This window comes from Rutilus rutilus (genome assembly GCF_951802725.1).
Source record: "Rutilus rutilus genome assembly, chromosome: 18".
NCBI lineage: Eukaryota > Metazoa > Chordata > Actinopteri > Cypriniformes > Leuciscidae > Rutilus > Rutilus rutilus.
The window spans coordinates 29,567,240-29,589,663 of record NC_140231.1 but is presented as its reverse complement, the minus strand read 5'-3'; the positions used below and the strand labels follow the sequence as shown (position 1 = coordinate 29,589,663).

General features: G+C 42.1%; 2 protein-coding genes across 3 annotated transcripts; both read left to right on the top strand.

Moving 5' to 3' along the window:
- Positions 1-2,968: 2,968 nt before the first annotated feature.
- LOC311277586 (nuclear factor 7, brain-like) lies at positions 2,969-14,651 on the top strand. Of its 2 annotated transcripts, XM_084387965.1 has the most exons (6): positions 2,969-3,498; positions 10,697-10,792; positions 10,874-11,104; positions 13,703-13,725; positions 13,795-13,913; positions 14,003-14,651. In XM_084387965.1, exons 1-6 carry the CDS (start codon positions 3,130-3,132, stop codon positions 14,542-14,544), a joined length of 1,380 nt encoding a protein of 459 aa, XP_084244091.1. In that variant the 5' UTR covers positions 2,969-3,129; the 3' UTR covers positions 14,545-14,651. The 2 variants fall into 2 exon arrangements, with proteins under 2 accessions (XP_084244091.1, XP_084244090.1); XM_084387964.1 differs by having other exon boundaries at positions 3,008-3,498; positions 10,697-11,104.
- Positions 14,652-15,607: 956 nt separating this feature from the next.
- rexo4 (REX4 homolog, 3'-5' exonuclease) lies at positions 15,608-21,450 on the top strand. The gene is made up of 8 exons (XM_084387825.1): positions 15,608-16,228; positions 16,353-16,678; positions 18,048-18,200; positions 18,282-18,475; positions 19,507-19,595; positions 20,014-20,088; positions 20,187-20,261; positions 20,894-21,450. Exons 1-8 carry the CDS (start codon positions 16,007-16,009, stop codon positions 21,029-21,031), a joined length of 1,272 nt encoding a protein of 423 aa, XP_084243951.1. The 5' UTR covers positions 15,608-16,006; the 3' UTR covers positions 21,032-21,450.
- The last annotated feature ends 974 nt before the right edge of the window (positions 21,451-22,424 follow it).

Sequence of the window (22,424 nt, the reverse complement as noted above, 5' to 3'; positions counted from 1 at the left end):
TGTCATTTAAATGAAATTACTGACCTTAAATATACAATCTTTATAAAAATGATCATTCTAGAAGAAAATTTCAGATGGCACTTAGAGGCTTTTGCATCTGAACTCTTCATATATATATATATATATATATATATATATATATATATATATATATATATATATATATATATATATATATATATATATATATATATATATATATATATATATATATATATATATATATATATATATTTATCCCATAAAATCCATTATCCAATGAAAAGCAAATATATAATATATTTATTGTTTTATTGGATTCCTCATAACTCATTATCTGATGAAAAGCAAATATTTAAAAATATATTTTAGTTTATTAAGCAACGTGATACAGAAAGTTCAGAGGAAAATAATGTAGGATATCGGGTGAGACATGTTAAGTTATTATGAAGTTAAGTCAAAGCATGTTTAGCAGATGGTTTAAGTCATGTCAGATATGGAGAAAGTTCGGGACTTAAACTAAGACTGTAAATTGAGTCGTTATATGTTGTCTTTAAATCAGCTCTGAATATGTTTGGAATAGCTCACGACTGTACTGCCGTTTACACGACACTGCTTTAAACTAAAAAAACGGAAAACTTTTAATGCGTTTTGGCCATTATCGTCTTAATGTAAACTACAAAAACTCAAGTTTTGTCTATAGTCTATAGGCGTTTTATAGTCTGTACTCTAAAGGCATGTAATGTTGTTTTACAACTACTGGCCTGGCAACATTGTAACTTTTCCAAAAAACGTTTCTGTTTTTAGTACATCATTCTCATGTAAACGTGTGTGTATATATATTAGTATATGCAGTATGCAGCACACTAGTACTTCAAGTTTTTCAAGTCAAGTCACATTTATTTATTTAGCACTTTACAATACAGATTGTTTCAAAGCAGCTTTACAGAGATAACAGGAAAATCATGCAAAAAAGTTTGTTTCCAGAAGAAAATAGCGTCACAGTCTATCTTAAGTTCGTTCAGTGAGGTTTCATTTTTGTTTAAAAAAAAGTTATTAATTCAGTTAATTTATATATATATAGCCGCTGTGGAGTAAACGGTGATGTCGTCGTCCAGCTTAGTTCAGTTATTGTATAATAGTGTTAATGCAGGCAGATCAATATTATTGTTGAATATTAAATTAAATGTTAAGTTCAATGTCCCCAACTAAGCAAGCCAAGCCAATGGCAACAAAGGTGGAAAAAGGCGACAGTGGCGAGGAACCAGAACTCCATCAGTGGCAGAATGGAGAAAAAAACCTTGGCTCAGTCGGGGGTCCAGTTCTCATCTGGCCAATGATTGAACAGTGTATGATTATGATTCAGGCAGCATTATTGGTCAGAAGTCAGACTGGTTTGGAACAATCACAATATTATCCAGTTACATCCGGTTGAAGATCGGAGTCACGACCGGTATGGAGACGGTCGGGTTTGTTGAGGATCAGTGCCGATGGCTGTCGTGTCGATGAGGCCTTACGGGGAGAGTCTAGTTGACACAATCTCTGCTGACACTTCAGGGATGCGTTGTGGTCGTGTTCAGGCACAGGTCCACATCTGGTCTGGATACGGGCCGGATCCGGCTGACTACATCATGCGTTGTGGTCGTGTCCAGGTGCAGGTCCACCATCTGATCTGGATACAGGCCGGATCCGGCTGACTACATCATGCGTTGTGGTCGTGTCCAGGCACAGGTCCACATCTGGTCTGGATACGGGCCGGATCCGGCTGACTACATCATGCGTTGTGGTCGTGTCCAGGCGCAGGTCCACATCTGGTCTGGATACGGCCCGGATCAGGCTGATTAGAGTAAACTTCGGAATAAGCAGAAAGACTAACATTAGCGTAGATGCCATTCTTCTTAAGATGTAACGAGTCCAGCGGGTATTATGGGAAGTGTTCCCGGCTCCGGCTGACCTAGTCTATGCATCCTAATAATCATTTAACTGATTTGAATAACAAGAATGTATAATGTTCTATGTGTATGCCAGGTTAAAGAGATGCGTTTTTAGTCTAGCTTTGAACTGACAGAGTGTGTCTGCTTCCTGGACAATGTTAGGAAGATTGTTCCAGAGTTTAGGTGCTAAATAGGAAAAGGATCTACCGCCAGCAGTCGATTTTTGATATTCTAGGTATTATCAACTGACCAGAGTTTTTAGATCGCAATAGAAGTGAAGGACTATAATGCGTGAAGTGAAAAAAGAATTAACCTGTTGACCTTGTGACGCACATAGACTGTTTTCAGTTATTTTTTTGTAATATATTTGATAGTATACCATATCATTATGATTAAATGTCTATTAACAGACCGGTTAAATGCATTTTAGCACTGGATATTCTGTTTAGTGTATGACTGTGATGTAAATTAGTTTTTTTTTTAGGCTTGTTTTTCTTTTGCTCATTTTAAAAACTACGTCAATGTAAGTTTGGGTTTGAATTTAAATGAGTTTTTGGATGAAGTGTGCATGTGAATCTTTCAGTTGTTTGAAATATTGACTGCTCTTTTATTATGTAAATAATGAAATGCGTTCATATAATATTAGCGACAGCGCACAGTTCTCTCTCCAGGCTGATTTTACACACTTTGTTTTGCACTGTTAGATGAATCTGGATGACTGTATATGAACATGTTTTAAATAAAAAATTTATTTTATATCAAATATTGAACTATTAATCGAGTTTCTTATTTTGATGTATAGTTATGTTATTTATATATATATATAAAAATGTGTGTATGACAAATAACCAGGTCTTATGGGGACTTTATTACATGCATGGAGTGAACTCTAGCAGTCATTTAATAATATTCTTGTAGCAAGTGATTCTTACACGGTATGAAATGGTAAGTGCTAGTTTATTTTAGGTGTGATGTTTGCACAATCATAATCTTTTTAGTTCATTCCTTTCATTTCAGGACAAGTTTGAATATGTAATAATGGTAATCAAATACACCCTCTTGTAAAAGATATCAGGAAGTGGCTTTATTTCTCTGCTCTTGCCATGGTTCCTCTATGGAGTATCTGAGCAAAAACAAAAAGGGAACAGGACGGGTTGAGGCTTTTATGTCTGAATAGACAGTCAAGTTTGATTGTTGGAGTTCTTAAAAAGTGAAAATGGAGTCGTTATCTGTGGAGGAGCTTTCTTGTCCTGTGTGCATGGAGATCTTCAAATGTCCTGTTGTTCTGTCATGCAGTCATAGTTTCTGTAAAGAGTGTCTTCAACAGTTCTGGAGATCAAAGAAAACTCGACAGTGTCCGGTCTGCAGAAGAAGATCCTCGAAAGCTGAACCTCCTTGTAATCTTGTGTTAAAAAACGTGTGCGAGTGTTTCTTGAACGTTGAGGAGGTTTGTGATGTGCATGGTGAGAAACTCAAACTCTTCTGTCTGGAGGACAATCAGTCAGTGTGTTTAGTGTGCAGAGATTCAGAAAAACATGCTCATCACCGATTCAGGCCAATCAATGAAGTTCTTCCATCTTACAAGGTAAGAAAAAAGATCTTGTTTCAAATCTGATTGCACTAAAAAAAAGTGTTCATTAAACCTTTTTTTATATATATATATTTTATATTTATATTGTTTACATTTAGTTTACAGCCATGGCCAAAAGTATTGGCAGTGACATTTTGTTTTTCGCAAAGTTTGCTTCTTTAGTTGTTGTGACCTTAATTCACATTGATTCTAGATTAATGTGAAGAGTAATCAGATGCATTTTAAATAAAATCATTGGCCAATTCTAGTCAGGTGAAATTACTAATTCTGATATTATAAAAGGAGGGAAGAAGTGCTTCCAGTCATTGGGTTTTGTGTTAGAAAAATCCCAACAGGAATCTTGTTCACATTCCTTAAGGATGTTTTGGACGAGGGATAAACTAAAGGCGTGTTCACACCAAAGATATAGCCTAGCTAGTTCTAAAAATCGTTCTTAATATTAAAGGTTCACACCACCGCTATAACGATAATGGCACAGAGAAACGATATCGTTGGAATCACTTTTTAGACCGATTTTATCCAGCTGATGAACGATAAAAACACTGACAATCAGAATCCTTCCTGCTGTAACGAGCGCGAGCATTAAAACACGCACGCGCTTGGAATAAACGGAACGATATCGATAGTTAACTTCATAGTTCTCTTACGAGAGGTTCTCTCGTATTGCGTAAGCTAGCTTACGCTGCGGGAAAGTCTCCTTTCACGAGATACTGAAGCCAAAAATTATCCTAATTTTTTAAACTTTGTCAACGCAGTGCGGCAGCCTGCAGACCTAGGGCAAGCGAGTCGCGTGCCCATTGGCTGCTCTGCGGCAACTGCAGCAGCCTATGGCTGAGCCTTGCGCGTGACGTCACGTCCAATGAGCGCGCTTGGCGCGCTTAGTGCGTCACAGCCCGTCATTAGGGGTGTGGCTTAGAGTATATAAGCAAGGAACAGAGGCTGCTTCGCTGATTTCTGTCTCTTCAGCGAAGCTCTTCGCATCGCTGATCTCCGAGGAAGCCGCCGTTGAATCCAGCGACCAGCACGCCGAGGATCTCAGCCTAAGGACGCCGGCCGCTCGCCGCCTTCAGCCTTCCCTGCCTGCTGCGCCATCCGGCCTTATATCCTTTTCTGCTCTGTTTTGTGTGTGTGTGTGTGTCCGCCGCGACACACTTGCATCTAAAAGAGCGCGAGGCGTTGTTTCAAATGCCTCGCACATCCTGTGGCTCGTGCAGAGCCTCGCTCAGCGACGGAGACCGCCACGTGCTGTGCGCTCTCTGCCTGGGTTTTGACCACGCTGTTCGCGCTCTCTCCGAGGGCGGCTGCGAACAGTGTGAAGATTTACCGATGTCGACCCTACGGGCTCGACTCGCTAAATTCGAAGACACTCCATCTTCTCCGGCCGCTTCTTCCGGGCCACGAAAGAAAAAACGTCGCTCTCAAAGGCCGCCGGAACTGGACGCTACAGCTGAGCGCTCGCCGGAACCTCTCCCGCGAGCCTCGCTCTCTCCTTCCCCCCCACCCTTCTCCGACGCGCAGCGGCCGGCCACTGCCCGCACTGCCGTCGCCCTGGGGGATGATGCAGATGATGCCGCTGACAGCTGCTCTCTGCTCGCGTCTGACAGCGAGGAGTGGTCGGGCTCTCACCGCTCCGCCCCCTCTACTATGGAGTCTTCTCGAACCCGCGCTAGTGTTGACGCAGAGCTTCTCCGCCTCCTCACTTTAGCGGTCGAGAGAATGGGACTGGATTGGTCTCCACCTAAGGAGCCGGAGCCCAATCGCCTTGACGGGTTTTTTCTGCCTAGCCGCCGCCCTGCGCCTGCCTCTAGGTCAGCACCCTTCCTGCCTGAGCTCCACGCCGAGCTCTCTAAGTCCTGGAACGCTCCGTTCTCCACCAGACTCCGCTCGCCAGTCTCCTCGGCTCTCTCCCAGGTGGACGGAGCCGCCGAGAACGGCTATAACGGCATCCCCGCCGTTGAGGATGCTGTGGCAACGCACCTTTGCCCGCCGTCTGCTAGATGGCGCTCAAAGTCTGCCCTGCCGTCTAAAGCCTGCAGGACCACCTCAGCTCTCGCCGGCCGCGCTTTCGCCGCCTCCGGCCAGGCTGCTTCCGCCCTGCACTCAATGGCTATTCTTCAGATCCTTCAAGCCGACCTCCTCCGTGAACTGGACGAGAAGGGCTCGGATCAGTCTGCCTTTACCGATCTCCGCAGCGCTACGGATCTCGCGCTGCGCGCTACCAAGACCGCTGCTCAAGCCATCGGCAGATCCATGGCCGCGCTCACCGTCATCGACAGACATCTATGGTTGACGCTCGCGGACATGAGTGAGTCAGAGCGCGCTGTGTTTCTGAACGCACCACTCTCGCCCACCGGCCTCTTTGGCCCTGCGGTCAGCGGAATTGTGGATCGGTTCTCTGAGGTACAGAAGGCGTCGCAGGCGATGGACCTCTTCCTGCCCCGCCGTTCGAGCTCAGCCACAGGCCGCCCTCAAACTCAGCCTCCTGTGCGCAGCTCTAACCAGCGCTCTTCCAGGCCCCCCAACGCTTCGCAGCGGCGCCAGGGCAATCGCCCCAGGTCGCGCTCGACCAGCCGTCACAGACCGCCGCCCCCACGGGGCCCGCGGTCCAAGATCGCGTTGAAGCCCGAGCCCGCGAAGTCCTCCTAGCATCCGCAAGGAGGAAAAGATGGTTGAGTCCCGCTACGGCCGGACCGCCATCAAAACGCACAGCTCTGTCAGTCCCCTATGTTCAGGCTACTGCAGCAGCACACACCGCAGCCAACGAGCCAGTAATTACACTCGCTCGCCTGCACACAAACGCCGTTTTCACGGCGACCCAGATAAATCTCAAAAAGAGTATAAGTGCTTTAAGTGTAGAAAATGTGCCCACACCCATGTGCTCACTGCTTCACACAAGTGCAATCCCCATGGTAACGCGCCCAGAGCGCTCTCTCATAAAGCGGCCTCACACCGCTCGAGCACTAAATGTAGTAAAAGTGCCCACACTTCCGTGCTCACAACTACTCGCTGCTCGCTCTGTCACTCAGTTACCTCAAATTGCTACGGCTCAAGCCGCAGGGGTTTTAAGTGTAGAAAAAGTGCCCACTCCCGTGTGCTCACTGCCTCACACAGACCAGGTTCCCATGGCAACGCGTCCAGAGCGCTATCTCTTAAAGCGGAAACTTTCCGCTCGAGCATCAAGTGTAGGAAATGTGCCCACAGCCCTGTGCTCACACCTGCCCACTGCCCGCTCTGCCAGACAGGTCGCAAACCTCATAAAGCCCCCAAACACTGGCCGTGTCATAAGTGCATATCCCGCGCCAGCTCACGAGCACGCGCGCCCACGTTCAGACACCATAATCCCCACGCCGCCCTCGCGCCTGGGTTGTTTTACAGCAGTTCACGCTCCATCGTCCAAGATCGAGCTACTAAATTCTGCACAGTCGGCCAGCCCTGTTCTTCTGCCCTCGTGTCCGAGCATCGGCGGCGCGCGCGCCGCCCCGTCTTCTCTGATACAGGTTCCCCATCCCGCGCAACGCGGCGATCTGAACCCAGAGACCATTCGACCCCTAGCTATGCATGCAAAAGCATGGGAGGCTATTCAGGGCGCGTCAGAATGGGTGCTCAACACCATAAGACACGGTTATTCGCTCCAATTTGCTCGTCGCCCTCCGCGCTTTCTAGCGCAGACGGAAACGAAAGTGAGTTTGGAAACAGCACATCTGCTTCAAGCAGAGATAACAAAGCTGCTGCGAAAAGGGGCCATAGAACAGGTGCATCCTTCTCTGAGCGAGTCAGGCTTTTACAGCCGTTACTTCCTCGTTCCCAAGAAGGACGGAGCATTAAGACCTATTTTAGATCTGAGACATCTGAACAAAGCCCTCATGAGACGGCCGTTCAGGATGATTACAACCAGACAGATCCTCGCGCAAATTCGCCCAGGAGACTGGTTTATCTCTCTCGATCTGAAGGACGCTTATTTCCAGATCCAGATAACTCCCCGTCACAGGCCATTTTTGAGATTCGCCTTCGACGGTCGAGCTTATCAATACACAGTCCTGCCGTTCGGCCTGTCTTTAGCACCCCGTACATTTACGAAATGCATGGACACGGCTCTCGCTCCCCTGAGGAGTCAGGGAATGCGAATTCTGAACTACTTGGACGATTGGCTCGTTCTAGCGCAGTCAGAGACAGAACTTGTGTCTCACAGAACAGCGCTACTCGACCACCTGGAGGTTTTGGGTCTAGCGGTCAACTGGACAAAGAGCTCGCTCTCGCCCCGGCAGTCGATTTCCTTTCTCGGAATAGAACTGGACTCGGTGGCGATGACGGCCAGATTGACGGAGCAGCGCGCGCGCCGCATCCAGCGCCTCGCTGCATCCTTCAAAGAAGGCAACCGGGTTCCCCTGAAGGCATTTCAGCGCATTCTGGGGCATATGGCCTCAGCTGCAGCAGTGCTTCAGTTGGGTTTACTGCGCATGCGCCCGCTTCAACGCTGGCTGAGAACGCGCGTATCCCATCGAGCCTGGGCGACCGGCGGCTCGCTAATCAGAGTGACTCAGGTCTGTGTCTCAGCCCTGCAGCCCTGGCTAGCAGCCGAATGGTATCACACGGGAGTGAATATGGGAGTGGTCTCACACCGGAAAGTTGTCTCTACAGACGCGTCCAACCTAGGTTGGGGAGCGCTCTTCGAAGGCAGACCGGTCTTTGGCCACTGGTCAGACCAGGAGAATCTCCTACACATAAACTGTCTAGAGATGCTCGCGGTCGAGAAAGCGCTCATGCACTTCCTCCCTTTCCTCCGTGGTCACCATGTTCTAGTCCGCACGGACAACACTTCAGTAGTGGCCTATGTGAACCGCCAGGGCGGTGTCAGATCAAAGCAACTCTGCGCCCTGACGGAACGCCTCCTCGTATGGGCTCAGCACTCTCTGCGCTCTCTGAGAGCATCGCATGTGCCTGGCCATCTGAACGAGGGCCCCGACAGACTGTCCAGGGACAACGTTCCCCCTGGGGAGTGGTCTCTACACCCTCAAACAGTCCAGTCGCTGTGGCGCCGCTTTGGCAGAGCGAAAGTCGACCTCTTTGCGTCAATAGACAACGCACACTGCCCAGCGTTCTTTTCAAAGAGCGAGGACGCGCTGGCCCAGTCTTGGCCCAGCGGCCCGCTATATGCGTTTCCGCCAGTCTCTCTGCTGCCTCAGGTCATCGAGAGAGTCAGGAAAGCGCGCCACACAGTGCTCCTCATAGCCCCGTTCTGGGAGAACCAAGCTTGGTTCCCGGAACTCATACAATTGGCAGACTCAGCCCCCTGGCCGATTCCGGTGCGGAGAGACCTTCTCTCTCAAGCCCGCGGCTCGATTTGGCATCCCCACCCAGAGCACTGGTCTCTGCATGCGTGGAGCCTCAACAACTACATGCTGATCTACCAGAAGGGGTGATGAACACGATCATACAATCTAGAGCCCCCTCCACGAGGCGGCTCTACACGTCTAAATGGTCTGTGTTTAACAAATGGTGCACTACCAAAGGGCTCAATCCACAGACATGTGGGGTCTCACAAGTATTGTGTTTCCTTCAAGAGCTACTGGACGCGGGCAGGTCCCCCTCCACGCTCAAAGTCTATGTCGCGGCCATTTCAGCGCTCTCTGTGTCAGAGCCGGGCCGCGCATTAGGAAGGAACGAGTTGGTCATCCGCTTCCTTAGAGGAGCGAGGAGGATGAACCCCCCGCGACCCCCTTCGGTTCCTATGTGGGATCTTTCACTGGTCTTAGACGCACTGAAAGCACATCCCTTTGAACCCTTAGAAACTGTGGATATGAAATACCTCACGCTCAAAACCGTTTTTCTGATAGCTCTGTCTTCAGTAAAACGTGTGGGAGACCTTCACGCGTTATCCACTAACGCTGCGTGCCTCGAGTTCGGACCTAATGACTCTAAAGTTATTCTCAGACCGAGGCATGGGTACGTCCCAAAAATTTTGGGCACTCCCTTCAGAGCGCAGGTCATTTCCCTTTCAGCCCTGCCGACTACTGGCTGCGAGGCAGATAGTCACCTCCTCTGCCCAGTTAGGACGCTGAGAAGCTATATTTCGCGCTCCGCCGCCTTCAGGCGTTCAGAGCAGCTTTTTGTTTCGTTTGGTGGGCGCACCAAGGGTCTCGCCGCCTCGAAGCACACTCTGTCCAGATGGATAGTCGATGCTATCGCAGCTGCTTACGCATCTAAAAACCTGCAGTGCCCCTTGGGCATTCGGGCACACTCCACCAGAGGCATGGCCTCATCGTGGGCGTGGTCCAGTGGGATTCCCATTCATGACATTTGTGCAGCGGCGGGCTGGGCCTCCCCCTCCACATTTGTTAGGTTTTACAACCTGGATGTTCCCGCTTTGCAGGCCAAAGTGCTATCAGTCTAAGTCTCGCGTAAGCCAGCCCACTGTCTGTGCGCGGGCTACGCTGCTGATTTAGCTCTACTGGTTGAGCTACACTGTATGGAAGTGTTAGTTGGACCGGCTGTGCCGCTCCCTGCCCCATATTATGTGCTTGTGTACTGTGGTATCTGGCCGCCCAGCTCCGTTTCGCGTTCCCTGGGCTTCCCACGGGATTCATTCAGGATGCTGGGCGCGCGCACGGCGTTGACAAAGGTGTTCCCGCAGCGTAAGCTAGCTTACACAATACGAGAGAACCTCTCGTAAGAGAACGTACTCGGTTACTAACGTAACCTCTGTTCTCTCTAGAGAGGGAACGAGTATTGCGTAACCCGCCGTGCTCTCGCCACGAGCTCATTTTCGCTTCATGCGACAGAAACCAGCGAAGCAGCCTCTGTTCCTTGCTTATATACTCTAAGCCACACCCCTAATGACGGGCTGTGACGCACTAAGCGCGCCAAGCGCGCTCATTGGACGTGACGTCACGCGCAAGGCTCAGCCATAGGCTGCTGCAGTTGCCGCAGAGCAGCCAATGGGCACGCGACTCGCTTGCCCTAGGTCTGCAGGCTGCCGCACTGCGTTGACAAAGTTTAAAAAATTAGGATAATTTTTGGCTTCAGTATCTCGTGAAAGGAGACTTTCCCGCAGCGTAAGCTAGCTTACGCAATACTCGTTCCCTCTCTAGAGAGAACAGAGGTTACGTTAGTAACCGAGTACGTTATCGTTCTCTGTGTGAACGGGCCTTAACACACAGTTGGACTGACAAGTGTTCTCTTTGTTAAATTCTAGGAGGAACTGGGTCTCGCACTGAAGTCCTTGCATGAAAAGCTCAAACACTTAGAGGAATGTAAAGGAGAGTGTGAGGAAGCGGTTCAACACATCCAGGTGACGATACAGTGTCAATCATACCTTCCGCATATTCAACACAAAACTGAACTGACTTTTATTTCTCTGTCTTTATTTGAGACTCAAGCTCAGTACACAAGGCATCAGATTAATGAGGAGTTTAAGAAGCTCCAACAGTTTCTCATTGAGGAAGAAGAGGCTAAAATCACTGCACTGAGGGAGGAAGAGGAGCAGAAGATACAGATGATGAAGCAGAACCTGGAGGAGATGAACAAACAGATCTCAGCTCTTTCAGACACAATACAAGACATCGAGGAGGAAATGAAAGCCAAGGATGTCTTGTTTCTAAATGTGAGAACTGGTTTTGTGCTAATCAGCAGATTCATTTTACATTCATTTAAAGGGTTTTATGGCAGGTGGGGTCAAGGTTTGACAGGTTAGCATGACAGTGTGTTCGTACAGTAGCTGTGTATTCTGGCTAGAAGAAAGCACAAATATCACCAATATTCTTTTATATGGTTTTGCAATGACAGATTCTTTTTTGGAGGATTTTAACCTTTTGAAATGGACTATAAAGTCTGCTGTCTTTTTGACATCACAGTTTGAGACAGTGAGTCACATGACAATTACAGCTTGGTGTATGGTGGTTGGTTTAAAAACCAATGAGCATATGGCAGATTTCAAATCGCAAGCTTTGGTTCTTAAACCTTCTTGGCCCAAGCCGCCCAACTTTTACAAACGCAATATTTGAAGGAAAAATGGTGTTTGTTTTATTTATATTATTTTAACAATATTTGAAGGATTTTTTTGATATATTTTTTTACATTTAAATTTACATTAGTTATACTACTTTAATATATTAATCATAAAATGTTTTTACATCAGGGGTGTCAAACTCAGTTCCGGGAGGGCCACAGTCTGTAGTTTACACGGAGATGATAACGGTAACGTTTTCAAAAACATTCGCTGCGTCTGAAATACATAGGCCTACTGTCTGAATAGGTACTACGTTTGAATTTAAACTTTCTTAGCGACCATTAAAATTGTATGTTTTATGTAGTACGAACGTGGGCAGTATGAATGAAATTCTTATGTGCTGTAAGCCCGTCTAAATCGGTCCAATGGCGGTACAGATAGAACGGGTGAAGGTCTCTCGGCGCGTTACTGTCTTTCCTTTTACGCAACACAACAAGATTAAATGCAATACATTTTCTCATATGTATTACCTCATTATTTCAACTGACTCCATACATGAAAAAGGTTTTAATGATATCTGAGCAATGCATCATTAAATGTGAGCGAATGTTTGATTATTCTTTTTAACTCTTATGTCGCTTTGAGGTCCTCACGCCTTCTGTTTAACGCAGGTCTCACGATCACTAGCTCGTCAGTTTTGGGTCTCTAAACAGAGGTAATTGCTATATACCTGAGATGGTCACATTTACACAATCAAAGATACTTTATATAGCCCCCATGACTTTGCATACACTTGAATTTAAAGTAACGTTTACTTCAGTAGAGGTATGGCCACTAAAGATATGTCAATCAACTTTTGTCTTATAATAGCTTTGGATTGGCCATGCCATGGTTTTCCACGTACACTTATCTAAAGTAACATTAAATTAAAACAGAGGTAAGACACACCCAGATTTAGGTTGGTCAAAATGGAAATTCACTTCTTGTCTTTGCAAACACTTGGTTTAGTGCCAAATATTAGTCATCACTAATCTTGGGAGGAACCCTAAAATTGGGAGTTGATCAACTCAAGTGTCTCGAATGGGGATGGCAATATAGCAAGAGAGTTCAAATTAATTTCCTAGCTAATTAAGTTAATTTCCTTTGTTTTCTCAGAGATAGCCAGTTCTTCCAGTTTCTCCAGTCTTACAGCTACATCCACCATGTTGTTATTGTCACGTGACCCATTCATAAATCCTCTCCCGTGGCCTCATGGGATAGTAAAGTGTCCATCCTATACACACTTCAGAATATCGGCGATAGTAGTAGGTCATCCGGGTACTTTTTGCCTATACTCTTTTGAGTATTGTGAATTCGGACTTGCTTCTTTTGTCACATACTGTTTTTCGCCTACTATATAGTAGGGAAAGATTTCGATGTAGCCATTGAGTAGACTCGCTCTCTCTGTCAAAATCGAGGGGTCGAGGGCCTGTCCGAATAAACTTCCCTCGTCTACTTGACGAAGTTGAACGCACTTCAAAATGGCAGCAGGGAGAAAAGGAAGTGCTTAGGGAAGTTCACAAGTGTAAAAATGAGTGAGTGGAGGCGGGGCTAATTTGCATATTCATAGAACCATGTACACTAAATTAGGCAAGGGTGTGGAGTTACATTCAAGTTATTTTAAGGCATGAAGAAAAATTTTCACCGAAAAAACGTTTAAAGGGGTGGTTGATTATGATTTGACTTTTCTAACTTTAGTTAGTGTGTGTAATGTTGCTGTTTGAGCATAAACAACATCTGCAAAGTTACGACGCTCAAAGTTCAGTGCAAAGGGAGAGATTTGCTTTTACAGAAATCACTTTTTAAGGACTACAACAAACGGCTGGTAGGAACTACACGAGCTTCCTCCCGGGTTAGTGACATCACAAACCCTACAATTTACATAAACCCCGCCCCCGGAACACGATTTATAGATTATCAAGGCAGAATATGGGAATAATAAAGGGAAAATGATGATTTTTGCGTCATCTGACGTTTTTTTCCAGACACACAATACAAAAATCTCTCGTCTCAGGGGAACATGAGAGAGGGAAGTAAGGTCATTCGAAAATACTACCGGGTTTCTATACAAAGCTTAATGCTAATCGGCGAAGTATCCCTTTAAATATGTCATTTTGTTGATCAAACGTGATTTTTAAGGGATAAAATGATTGACAAGGGGGCTTTAACTATCCTTTAGTGGAGTGATAATTCATAATTTCCACTTTTTTCCAGAACTTTAAAGCCACAATGGAAAGGTAAGTGCTCTGCCTCCTGTCGCTCTTCTCTGCTTGTGAACCCAAACCCACTGCAGAATGTTCTTCCAGAGCCCAGAGCCCACATCAGGATCCACAGATGAGTTCTGGAGCTCTGATTAATGTGGCAAATCACTTGGGAAACCTGGCATTTGGAGTCTGGCTGAAGATGCGAGATATTGTCCAAAATGGCGAGTCTTTAAAATATCTTCTGGTGTCTATTACACAGTATGAATATGGGGTGTGTGTACATCTATCTTGATTGTTTTTGTCTCACCAGCTCCTGTGAATCTGGACCCCAACACCGCACATCCCGAACTCAACCTGTCTAATGATCTGACCAGTCTGACATGGACCATGAACGCTCGATCATTTCCTGCTAATCCAGAGAGATTTGACATCTATCCATGTGTCCTGGGTTCTGAAGGCTTTAACTCAGGAACACACTGCTGGAACGTGGAGGTTGGGGGCAATACACAATGGACTCTTGGAATTACAACAGCATCAAACCAAAGAAAGGGATTTACTTTCTTTGACAAGGATGTCTGGTGTGTGTGGTACAAAAATAAAGAGTATTTCTCACATTACCAGGAGCAAGCCTACACTCCCTTCAGTGTTAAAGAGAGGCTTCAGAGTGTGAGAGTTCTGCTGGACTGGGATCGGGGAAAAGTGTCATTTTCTGATCCTCTGACTGACACTCATCTGTGCTCATTCACCACAACCTTTACTGAGAGAATCTTTCCATTCTTCTCTAGTGTTTGTCTCATTTCTGGTCTGAGGATTCTACCAGTGGAAATAACAGACAAGCACAGTTATATATGATCCTCCTGTTTATCAATTCAAGTTTACCTGAAATATCTACAAAATTCACAGGTCATTCATTTTCAATAATTTAAAATCATGTAGCCTACATTAAAAAATGCATTATAAAGACTTGGATGTTTTTTTGTCATTAATTGCTTCTTTGCTTATTATAATAAATAAAGGATTCATTTAAATATTATATTTTTTATGATATTATATGTTTATATTCTAATAAATATTTTATATTATAATATATCAAAGTGACTTTTAATTCAGTGCTTGAAACATATTAATCTTTGAAGAGTTGTATTAAAGTCTCCTTTTCTGAATTATTTATTACATTTTTAAATAACTTATTAAATCTGGTCAAAACCGGATGCAACATCACTGAACAGAACAGGGGTTTTCAGTCTTTTATATGCCACTAATCTTTTCATCTAACACCCAAATTATACTCTGAATAAATTAATATTATAAATGTGTGAAATATTATTTTGAATTTTTTTTTCATTACGTTATTACTTTTTGTTAGATGTATTATTTATAGGGATGCAAATTCTTTGTATTTGAAAGCAGATAATCGATATATTGGTATATCGTATAATATTAAAATTGGTATAATATTGGTATAATATTATCCACATTTTTATATCATTTTTGAGAGCCTGATTACAAAAACAAAAGTCTCTCTAATCTCATGACAATTTTATGTAGCCTATATGACAAACGCTGCTTTTTGCACATGTATTTTCGGTTTTTGAAGTGATTCCAATCATATTTCAAGCAATCTGAAGTGTCTCAGCTGAAGGAAATAATAAATTATTTGTCCGCTTAAATATATCGGGCAAATTATCTTATCGGGCCGATGACGATAACATTAAAAATGAACACATATCAGCCAATATGTTGACAGATATACTGATATGGTGCCATATACATCGTGCTTCCCTAATTATTTATGTATAGGCTATATTTATTATATTAATCATTTTAATCAAATTATTTATGCATTTATTTAGTTAAATCTTATTTTATTACAATCTCATTATGTATTTATTTTAGCATGTTTACACAGTTTTTTCCCCTAAACTTTTGAAAACCCCTGGACCAGAATAGAGTGCGGAACGTTCATCCACACACAGTTTCTGCACGGGTCGTATTGTTGAAACACAGACGACAGAAAGTTCCATCAGCATGCTTGTCTCATGGTACAGTTGTGGATCGCTCTTATAGTCATATTTGCGTTTAACGCTTTTAAGTTAATATATTCTCAAAGAGTTATATGTATTTTCCATATATGTTTACTATTGTCCGCGCTAACATGCATGTCGTATATCTGCGCTAATGATAGAAAGCTACAAAATAACATGTGAACAGATAGTGATATTTATTAGAGCCAGTACGTGCTCATTATAATAACAGAAAAGCTGAACGACACCCTAGTGTTTTATTACTCAGATTACCTAGATAAAACCTAACTATGTCTAAAGTTAAGCCGAATAAACATGCTGTTAGTGTTCAGACTAATGGTCAAGCAAAGCATACTAAGAAGAAAAAGAAACCTGATAAGAAAAAGATGTTCTTCTACCACACGAAACCTATTGTAAAGAAGGAAAAAACACAACCAAAAACTGTGAAGCCAAACATTATGCCCCCAACAGATGTTCAAGAATATTCCTGCAACTGGAAGAACTTATTGCAGGTAAGAGTTTTTTTTTTTTTACCATGGTAAAATTATAATGAATTCCTGTACGACAATATGCACGAGCAATTCTAAATGATAAATGCATCTTATGTCTGTTTTAACCTCTGGTGTGTGTGTGTAGACTCTCGCTGCAAATCCTGAAAAGAAGGATGAAGGCACAAAACAGACGAAAGATGCAAGCGTTAAAGGAAATCAGCTTCAGAAGACGCAGTCAGTTTCCAAAGACTCTCGTAAACCGGATAAACTCTTCAAAAAACCCACACAGACTGTCAAACCGGCTTCTGGGAGTTCTGGAGGAGCAGAGAAAGATGGAGATCAACAGAATGGAAAAGACCCTGCTGGACACAAACAATTCAAAGCAGAGAAGAGGAAAACAAAGGATGAAAAAGAGAAACCAACGAGCAAAAAGAAGAAAGTCGAGGAGGTGGAAAAGAAACCCACTGCAGAGTATGTGTGCATTTTAAAACAAGTTGCGGGACGCTTTTTGTATTGCCTTTTCCCCTATCACATAGTTTAGCAATCATCATGAATTAGGTATCATTTGAAAGCTTAAACTCTCCAAATTCATCCTGTGAAAACACTTTCGAAATTGAACACTGCGCTACCATGGAAACAATACTTTAAAACCTTTTTAGCACACCCTCATGTTTCACATTTTGCACTATCAAATCTTTTTCTAATCTTGGCAAAACACATCGTTGGAAAGGTCTCAGAGTCAAGGATTCCAGATTCAGCCACTGGGATAGAAGTAATATTGTGACAGAAATGTATTAATTTGTGACAGGAGAACGCATTAACAAATTCAGTGGAATGTGGCTATTATTGGTACAGCACCTAAACAAAATCTCATAAGTTTGTGTGATATCAAATTTAAAATTGGAACACAACTTTGTTAGACGTGCGGCTTTGATTTATAACAATTTTAGAGTCCAAATTGTTTGTGAAATATATATTTTGTATAAAATATAGATGTTTAGTACAGTATATTTGTTAAACCTCTATGCTTTCAAAATGTCTTCTTTAAAAAAAGACACAAAAATGAAAAATATCCCATATTTACTCACCCTGAAGCCCATCCTTGGTGTGTATGACTTTCTTTTTTCAGCCAAACACAATCTGAGTTATATTAAAAATATCCTGGCTCTTCCAAACTTTATAATGGGAGTGAATAGAGCCTGAGCCTTTTTGATACGTCGGGTCAGAGGTCACTCTTAGGCCGGAACTCGACTCTCCTATGGCCGTTACCGGAAACCAGTGATTATAGTTTATAAAGTTGTAAATATGGATAATTTTTTTTACAAAAGCACATCACATTGCTTCAGAAGGCCTCTTTATTACCCCCTGAGGTCATATGGATTACTTTTATGATGGATGGATGCACTTTTGGCCTTCAAAAATTGGTACCTTTCACTTGGATAAGCCAGGATATTTTTTTAGCTGTAACGCCGATTGTATTCGACTGAAAGAAGAAAGTTATATACACCTAGGATGGCTTCATGGTAAGTAAATTATGTCAAATCAATCAATAAATTATGTGATAATTTTCATTTTTGGGTGAACTATCCCTTTAAGGTTGGTCTTTTTTCAAAGAAGACATTTTGAAAGCATAGAGGTTTAGCATATGTACTGTACTAAACATCTATATTTTATACAAAACATCTATTTTACAAAACAATTTGGACTCTAAAAAAAAAGTATTTCTGTATTCCAAAGCATTCATGAATTACAACCAGTTCAGTGCATTTTCATGTCTATGCTGGAAAAGGGGGTGCTTCAATGCTGCTTCATTTCAAATGACGGTCCTCTTTTAACACAGGTCTGATATCTGGTTTGATGACGTGGACCCCGATGACATCGAGTCCGCCGTGGGGGCCGAGGCCGCAGACATCGTGCGAAAGCGGAACGGAATTCTGAAGTGCAGTGCAAAAACCACGGAGGAATCGCTGGTGAAAGAGCATGCGTTTGAGGGGTGAGCGAGCGCCTGCAGCTGTCAGTGTAAGTCCTGGCGGCAGGAAGTGATGTCAACTAACCGCTGTCGTTCTGATTTCAGATTGACCCGTGCCGTTGCTATGGACTGTGAGATGGTGGGGGTCGGATGTGACGGGGAGGACAGCATTCTAGCGCGCGTCTCGATCGTCAACCACTTTGGGAAGTGCATCTACGATAAATACGTCAAACCCACGGAAAAGGTTACGGACTACCGGACGGCCGTTAGCGGCATCAGACGGGCGGACATTGAAAATGGTCAGGACCCCTCCTAATAGAAAGAACTGCATGGATTTTCTCTATTGCATTTGAAAAATACTATATGTGACCCTGGACCACAAAACCAGTCACATGGGTCACAATTTTGAAATTGAGATTTATATATCATATGAAAGCTGAATAAATCAGCTTTCCATTGATGGGTGGTTTGTAAAGATACAACTATGAAAATCTGGAATCTGAGGATGCAACAAAATCTAAATATTGAGAATATCGCCTTTAAAGTTGTCCATTTATGTTCGCAATTGTGCTGCATTCACTCACAAAAATAAATGTTTAATATATTCATGGTAGGAAATTTATGGAACATGATTTTTGCTTAATATCCTCATGATTTTTGGCATAAAAGAAAAATCTATAATTTTGACCCATACAATGTATTGTTGGCTATTACCACAAATATACCCGTGCGACTTATGACTGGTTTTGTGGTCCAGGGTCACATATGTTTGGTTAAATAGCTGTTTTTATGGGATAAGAATGGATTAAGAAACGAAAAAAGTAATTTTCGAAATGTTTACTTTCTCAGAATTGCGAGTTTGTAATTGTATCTCTCAATTCTGAATTTATATATATTGCAATTTTGAGCTAACATTTCACAATTTTGACTTTTTTCTCAATTGCAAGAGTGTAACGCAGTTCTGGTGGTGTTTTAATTTTTTTAATTAAATCTCAACATTTTGTTATAAAATGTCACAATTTTGAATTTATATCACAAATCAGAATTCTGAGTTTACATAAATTCTTAATGTTTCATGAACTAAAAGCATTTTGTGATCTAGACAGACCCTTCTGTCCATGAAATTAGGCGGGTCACCAGTTGATTTCTGAATTAGGCATTCAATATTAAATTAATAATAAATCATGAATCTGCTATTTAATGCATTTTGTGAATGTAATAATATAATATAATATAAATACGAATTGGAATGTGCCAAAATATTTCTTTAACAAAATTAAGCTTCAATATATTTGAGATTATTTATTGTATTTTGATTTGTGATTGACAGGTGAGGACATCAAGACGGTCCAGGAGGAAGTGGCTCAGATTCTGGAAGGAAGAATTTTAGTGGGACACGCCATTCACAATGACTTAAAGGTACAGTACACTCAACAGAAAGGCTGCTGTCATGCTCATATCATTCCTGCACGCTTTTGCTGAATTATTTGACAAGCTATAAAAAAAACCCATAAAACTAGTTGAAAACGTCTTGAATTTATTTTTATTTTTGCACAAATTTTGTATGTATGCAAATTGTATGATATCAAAGGTACACGTTTCTAGTAATTGTGCAGTTAATTTTCATATTGTATTTTCAGAAAGTTTTGGAATATTTGTCTTCTTTTGGAATATTTGGCCTATTAATATTATTATTTACATTTTTGCTATTTAAAAAATATATATAACAACATATTGGTTTGAAATGGCATGAGGGTGAATAAATAATGATATTTTTGGTGAGCTATTCCTTTAACCAGTGTATGATTTATTTGTATCACTTTTGTCTTGTTTATAGATTTTGTTGTTGGGTCATCCCAAGAAAATGATCAGAGACACACAGAAATACAAACCATTTAGGCAGAAAGTAAAGGTATGAATCTTAAAGTAATATATATACTATGTTAAGTGCAATTACTGACTTCAAGTTATGTTGATTTGTAATGTCTCCCCTCTTGTCCTCTTCCTCAGTCCGGATGTCCTGCGCTGCGGGTTTTATGCAAAGAGATTCTCAATGTTCAAGTCCAGCAGGGCGAACACTCATCCGTAAGTCTCCAATGAAAACACCCTTCTCTATTATTTCAGATTACTTGACTTGACCTTTTCACGTATAATGTAAGTTAAGGAGTTAAAGTCACAAGCTCTAACGTTCACAAGTTTAGGGGTCGGTACGATTTTTAAATGTTTCTGAAAGAAGTCTCTTCTGTTCATGTTTATTTGATCAAAAATACAGTAATAATCTCAAATAACTGAATATATTTTATAATGTAATTCATTCCTGTGATCAAAGCTGAATTTACAGCATCATTCCTCCAGTCTTCAGTGTCACATGATCCTTCAGAAATCAGTCTAATATGCTGATTTGATGCTCAAGAAACATTTCTGATTATCATCAATGTTGAAAACAGTTGATACAACTTTTTGAAATAGAAATGTTTTGTAACATTATAAATGTCGTTTACTGTCACTTTTGATCAATTTAATGCATTCTTGCTGAATAAACGTATTCACAAAAAATCGTACTGACCTCAAAACTTGTCATCGGTAACTGTCAGCCAAAATCCCCTAAGATACCCCCGTATAATTATTACACAGTGTTTTGTAATCTTAAGGTACAGCTGGTGGTTTGATTGTGTTTTTGAACCCTGCTGTGTGTGTCCTGTCGTCTGAACTCGCAGGTTCAGGACGCTCAGGCCACCATGAGGTTGTACACTATGGTGAAGAAGCAGTGGGAGGCGGAGCTTAAAGCCACGCGGGCGGGGAAATATAAGAAGAGTCCACGAAAACCCAAAGCTCCTACAGACCACAGCAAATGAACTCGGATCCGCCAATAAAAACTCTTCACTGTCGTCGCAAATCTCAACAGACTGAACCGGTACGTCGATCGGTGACGATGTGTTGTTCTGGAGTAACACGATCTCTTCAGTTATGTAATGATGAACCGTTTAATTAACGGTCTCTCTACTGTTTAACTGTTTCTTGATTTCAAGTCTGAACCTCTTATTTGAGGAATCAGGCTGTTCAGATGATCAGGTTATAAGTGTGACTGTACTATCAAGCCCTTTTTATACCAAGTAATGTAGTTTTTCATCCTGTATAAAATTTCAGTTTGAACTCCTATTAAAGTCCTGCAACCGGATGTGATGTGCTGATGTATGATTATGTATTCTGTGAAATCTCGTGCTGGGGTGTTCAACCATTATTGAATATATCTATAATAATGACATTAAACTTGCTGATTGGTAGTCTTACAAGTAATAATGACACAAGTCTTTTTATGTTTTGAAAGAAGTGAAAAATACAGGGAAAACAGTAACATCGTGTAATATTATTACAATTTTAAAGAACAGTTTTTTATTTGAATATTCATGTGATCAAAGCTGAATTTTCAGCATCATTACTCCAGTCTTCAGTGTCACATGATCCTTCAGAAATCATTCTAATATGATGATTTGATGCTCAATTATTATTGGTGCTCTGTTTACAAATTCTTATTATGTTGCTTAATTTTTATGGGAGTGTATTATGAATTCCACAAAAATGTTACCGTTGTTGGGGAAGGTTACTTTTAAAAGTAATGCATTACAATACTGGTTTACTCCCTAAAAAAGTTACTAATTGTGTTACTTTTTGGGAAAGTAATGCTTTCAAAACATTACTTTTCTGTTACTTTTTTTCACCTGGGCTCTAATAACAAAAAGTTAATAAGCTGGAAAAAAAAAAACCTTCAAAGTCCGGCCTGTACAGTAGAGGGCGCCTCTCCAACATACCTTTCAGCTGCACTGCTATTCTGGATTGCAGAAGAAAGTTCAAAATTCATACTTCAACAATAAAAAACAACAATTTAACAAAGTATATTTTCTTATTGGTGTGGTTGAATTGGATCATCAAAGGTCATTGGTTAATAAAGTGAGATTAAATACATAAAGTATTATCTGTGTTAACATTTAATTGCAGGTTTGCATAATATTCTGTTCTCATTTCACAGTTTTTATTCATTTTGAGGAATACTGAATATGTTTTTGAGCAAGTGAGATGAATAAAAACATGTTCATATTTAGTCTAGACCTACGAATACCCATCATGTTCACACACACCGCCTCTGCACTTATGATTTCTTTCAACATTACGACAGGAGAGCCGTCAGTCAAAACATGGGAGAACAAAGTAACTTGTGTTACATATGTGAAAAAGTAATGCAGATATTTT

What these genes read in the sequence shown, in the direction of transcription:
- LOC311277586 (XM_084387964.1), top strand. Translation starts at nt 3,130, where the DNA reads ATGGAGTCGTTATCTGTGGAGGAGCTTTCTTGTCCTGTGTGCATGGAG. An exon ending in AAGTTCTTCCATCTTACAAG is followed by an intron (nt 3,499 to 10,696) that starts GTAAGAAAAAAG and finishes GTTAAATTCTAG; the next exon opens with GAGGAACTGGGTCTCGCACT. An exon ending in AGGATGTCTTGTTTCTAAAT is followed by an intron (nt 11,105 to 13,702) that starts GTGAGAACTGGT and finishes ACTTTTTTCCAG; the next exon opens with AACTTTAAAGCCACAATGGA.
- rexo4 (XM_084387825.1), top strand. Translation starts at nt 16,007, where the DNA reads ATGTCTAAAGTTAAGCCGAATAAACATGCTGTTAGTGTTCAGACTAAT. An exon ending in AAAGAGCATGCGTTTGAGGG is followed by an intron (nt 18,201 to 18,281) that starts GTGAGCGAGCGC and finishes TTCTGATTTCAG; the next exon opens with ATTGACCCGTGCCGTTGCTA. An exon ending in AGCAGGGCGAACACTCATCC is followed by an intron (nt 20,262 to 20,893) that starts GTAAGTCTCCAA and finishes CTGAACTCGCAG; the next exon opens with GTTCAGGACGCTCAGGCCAC.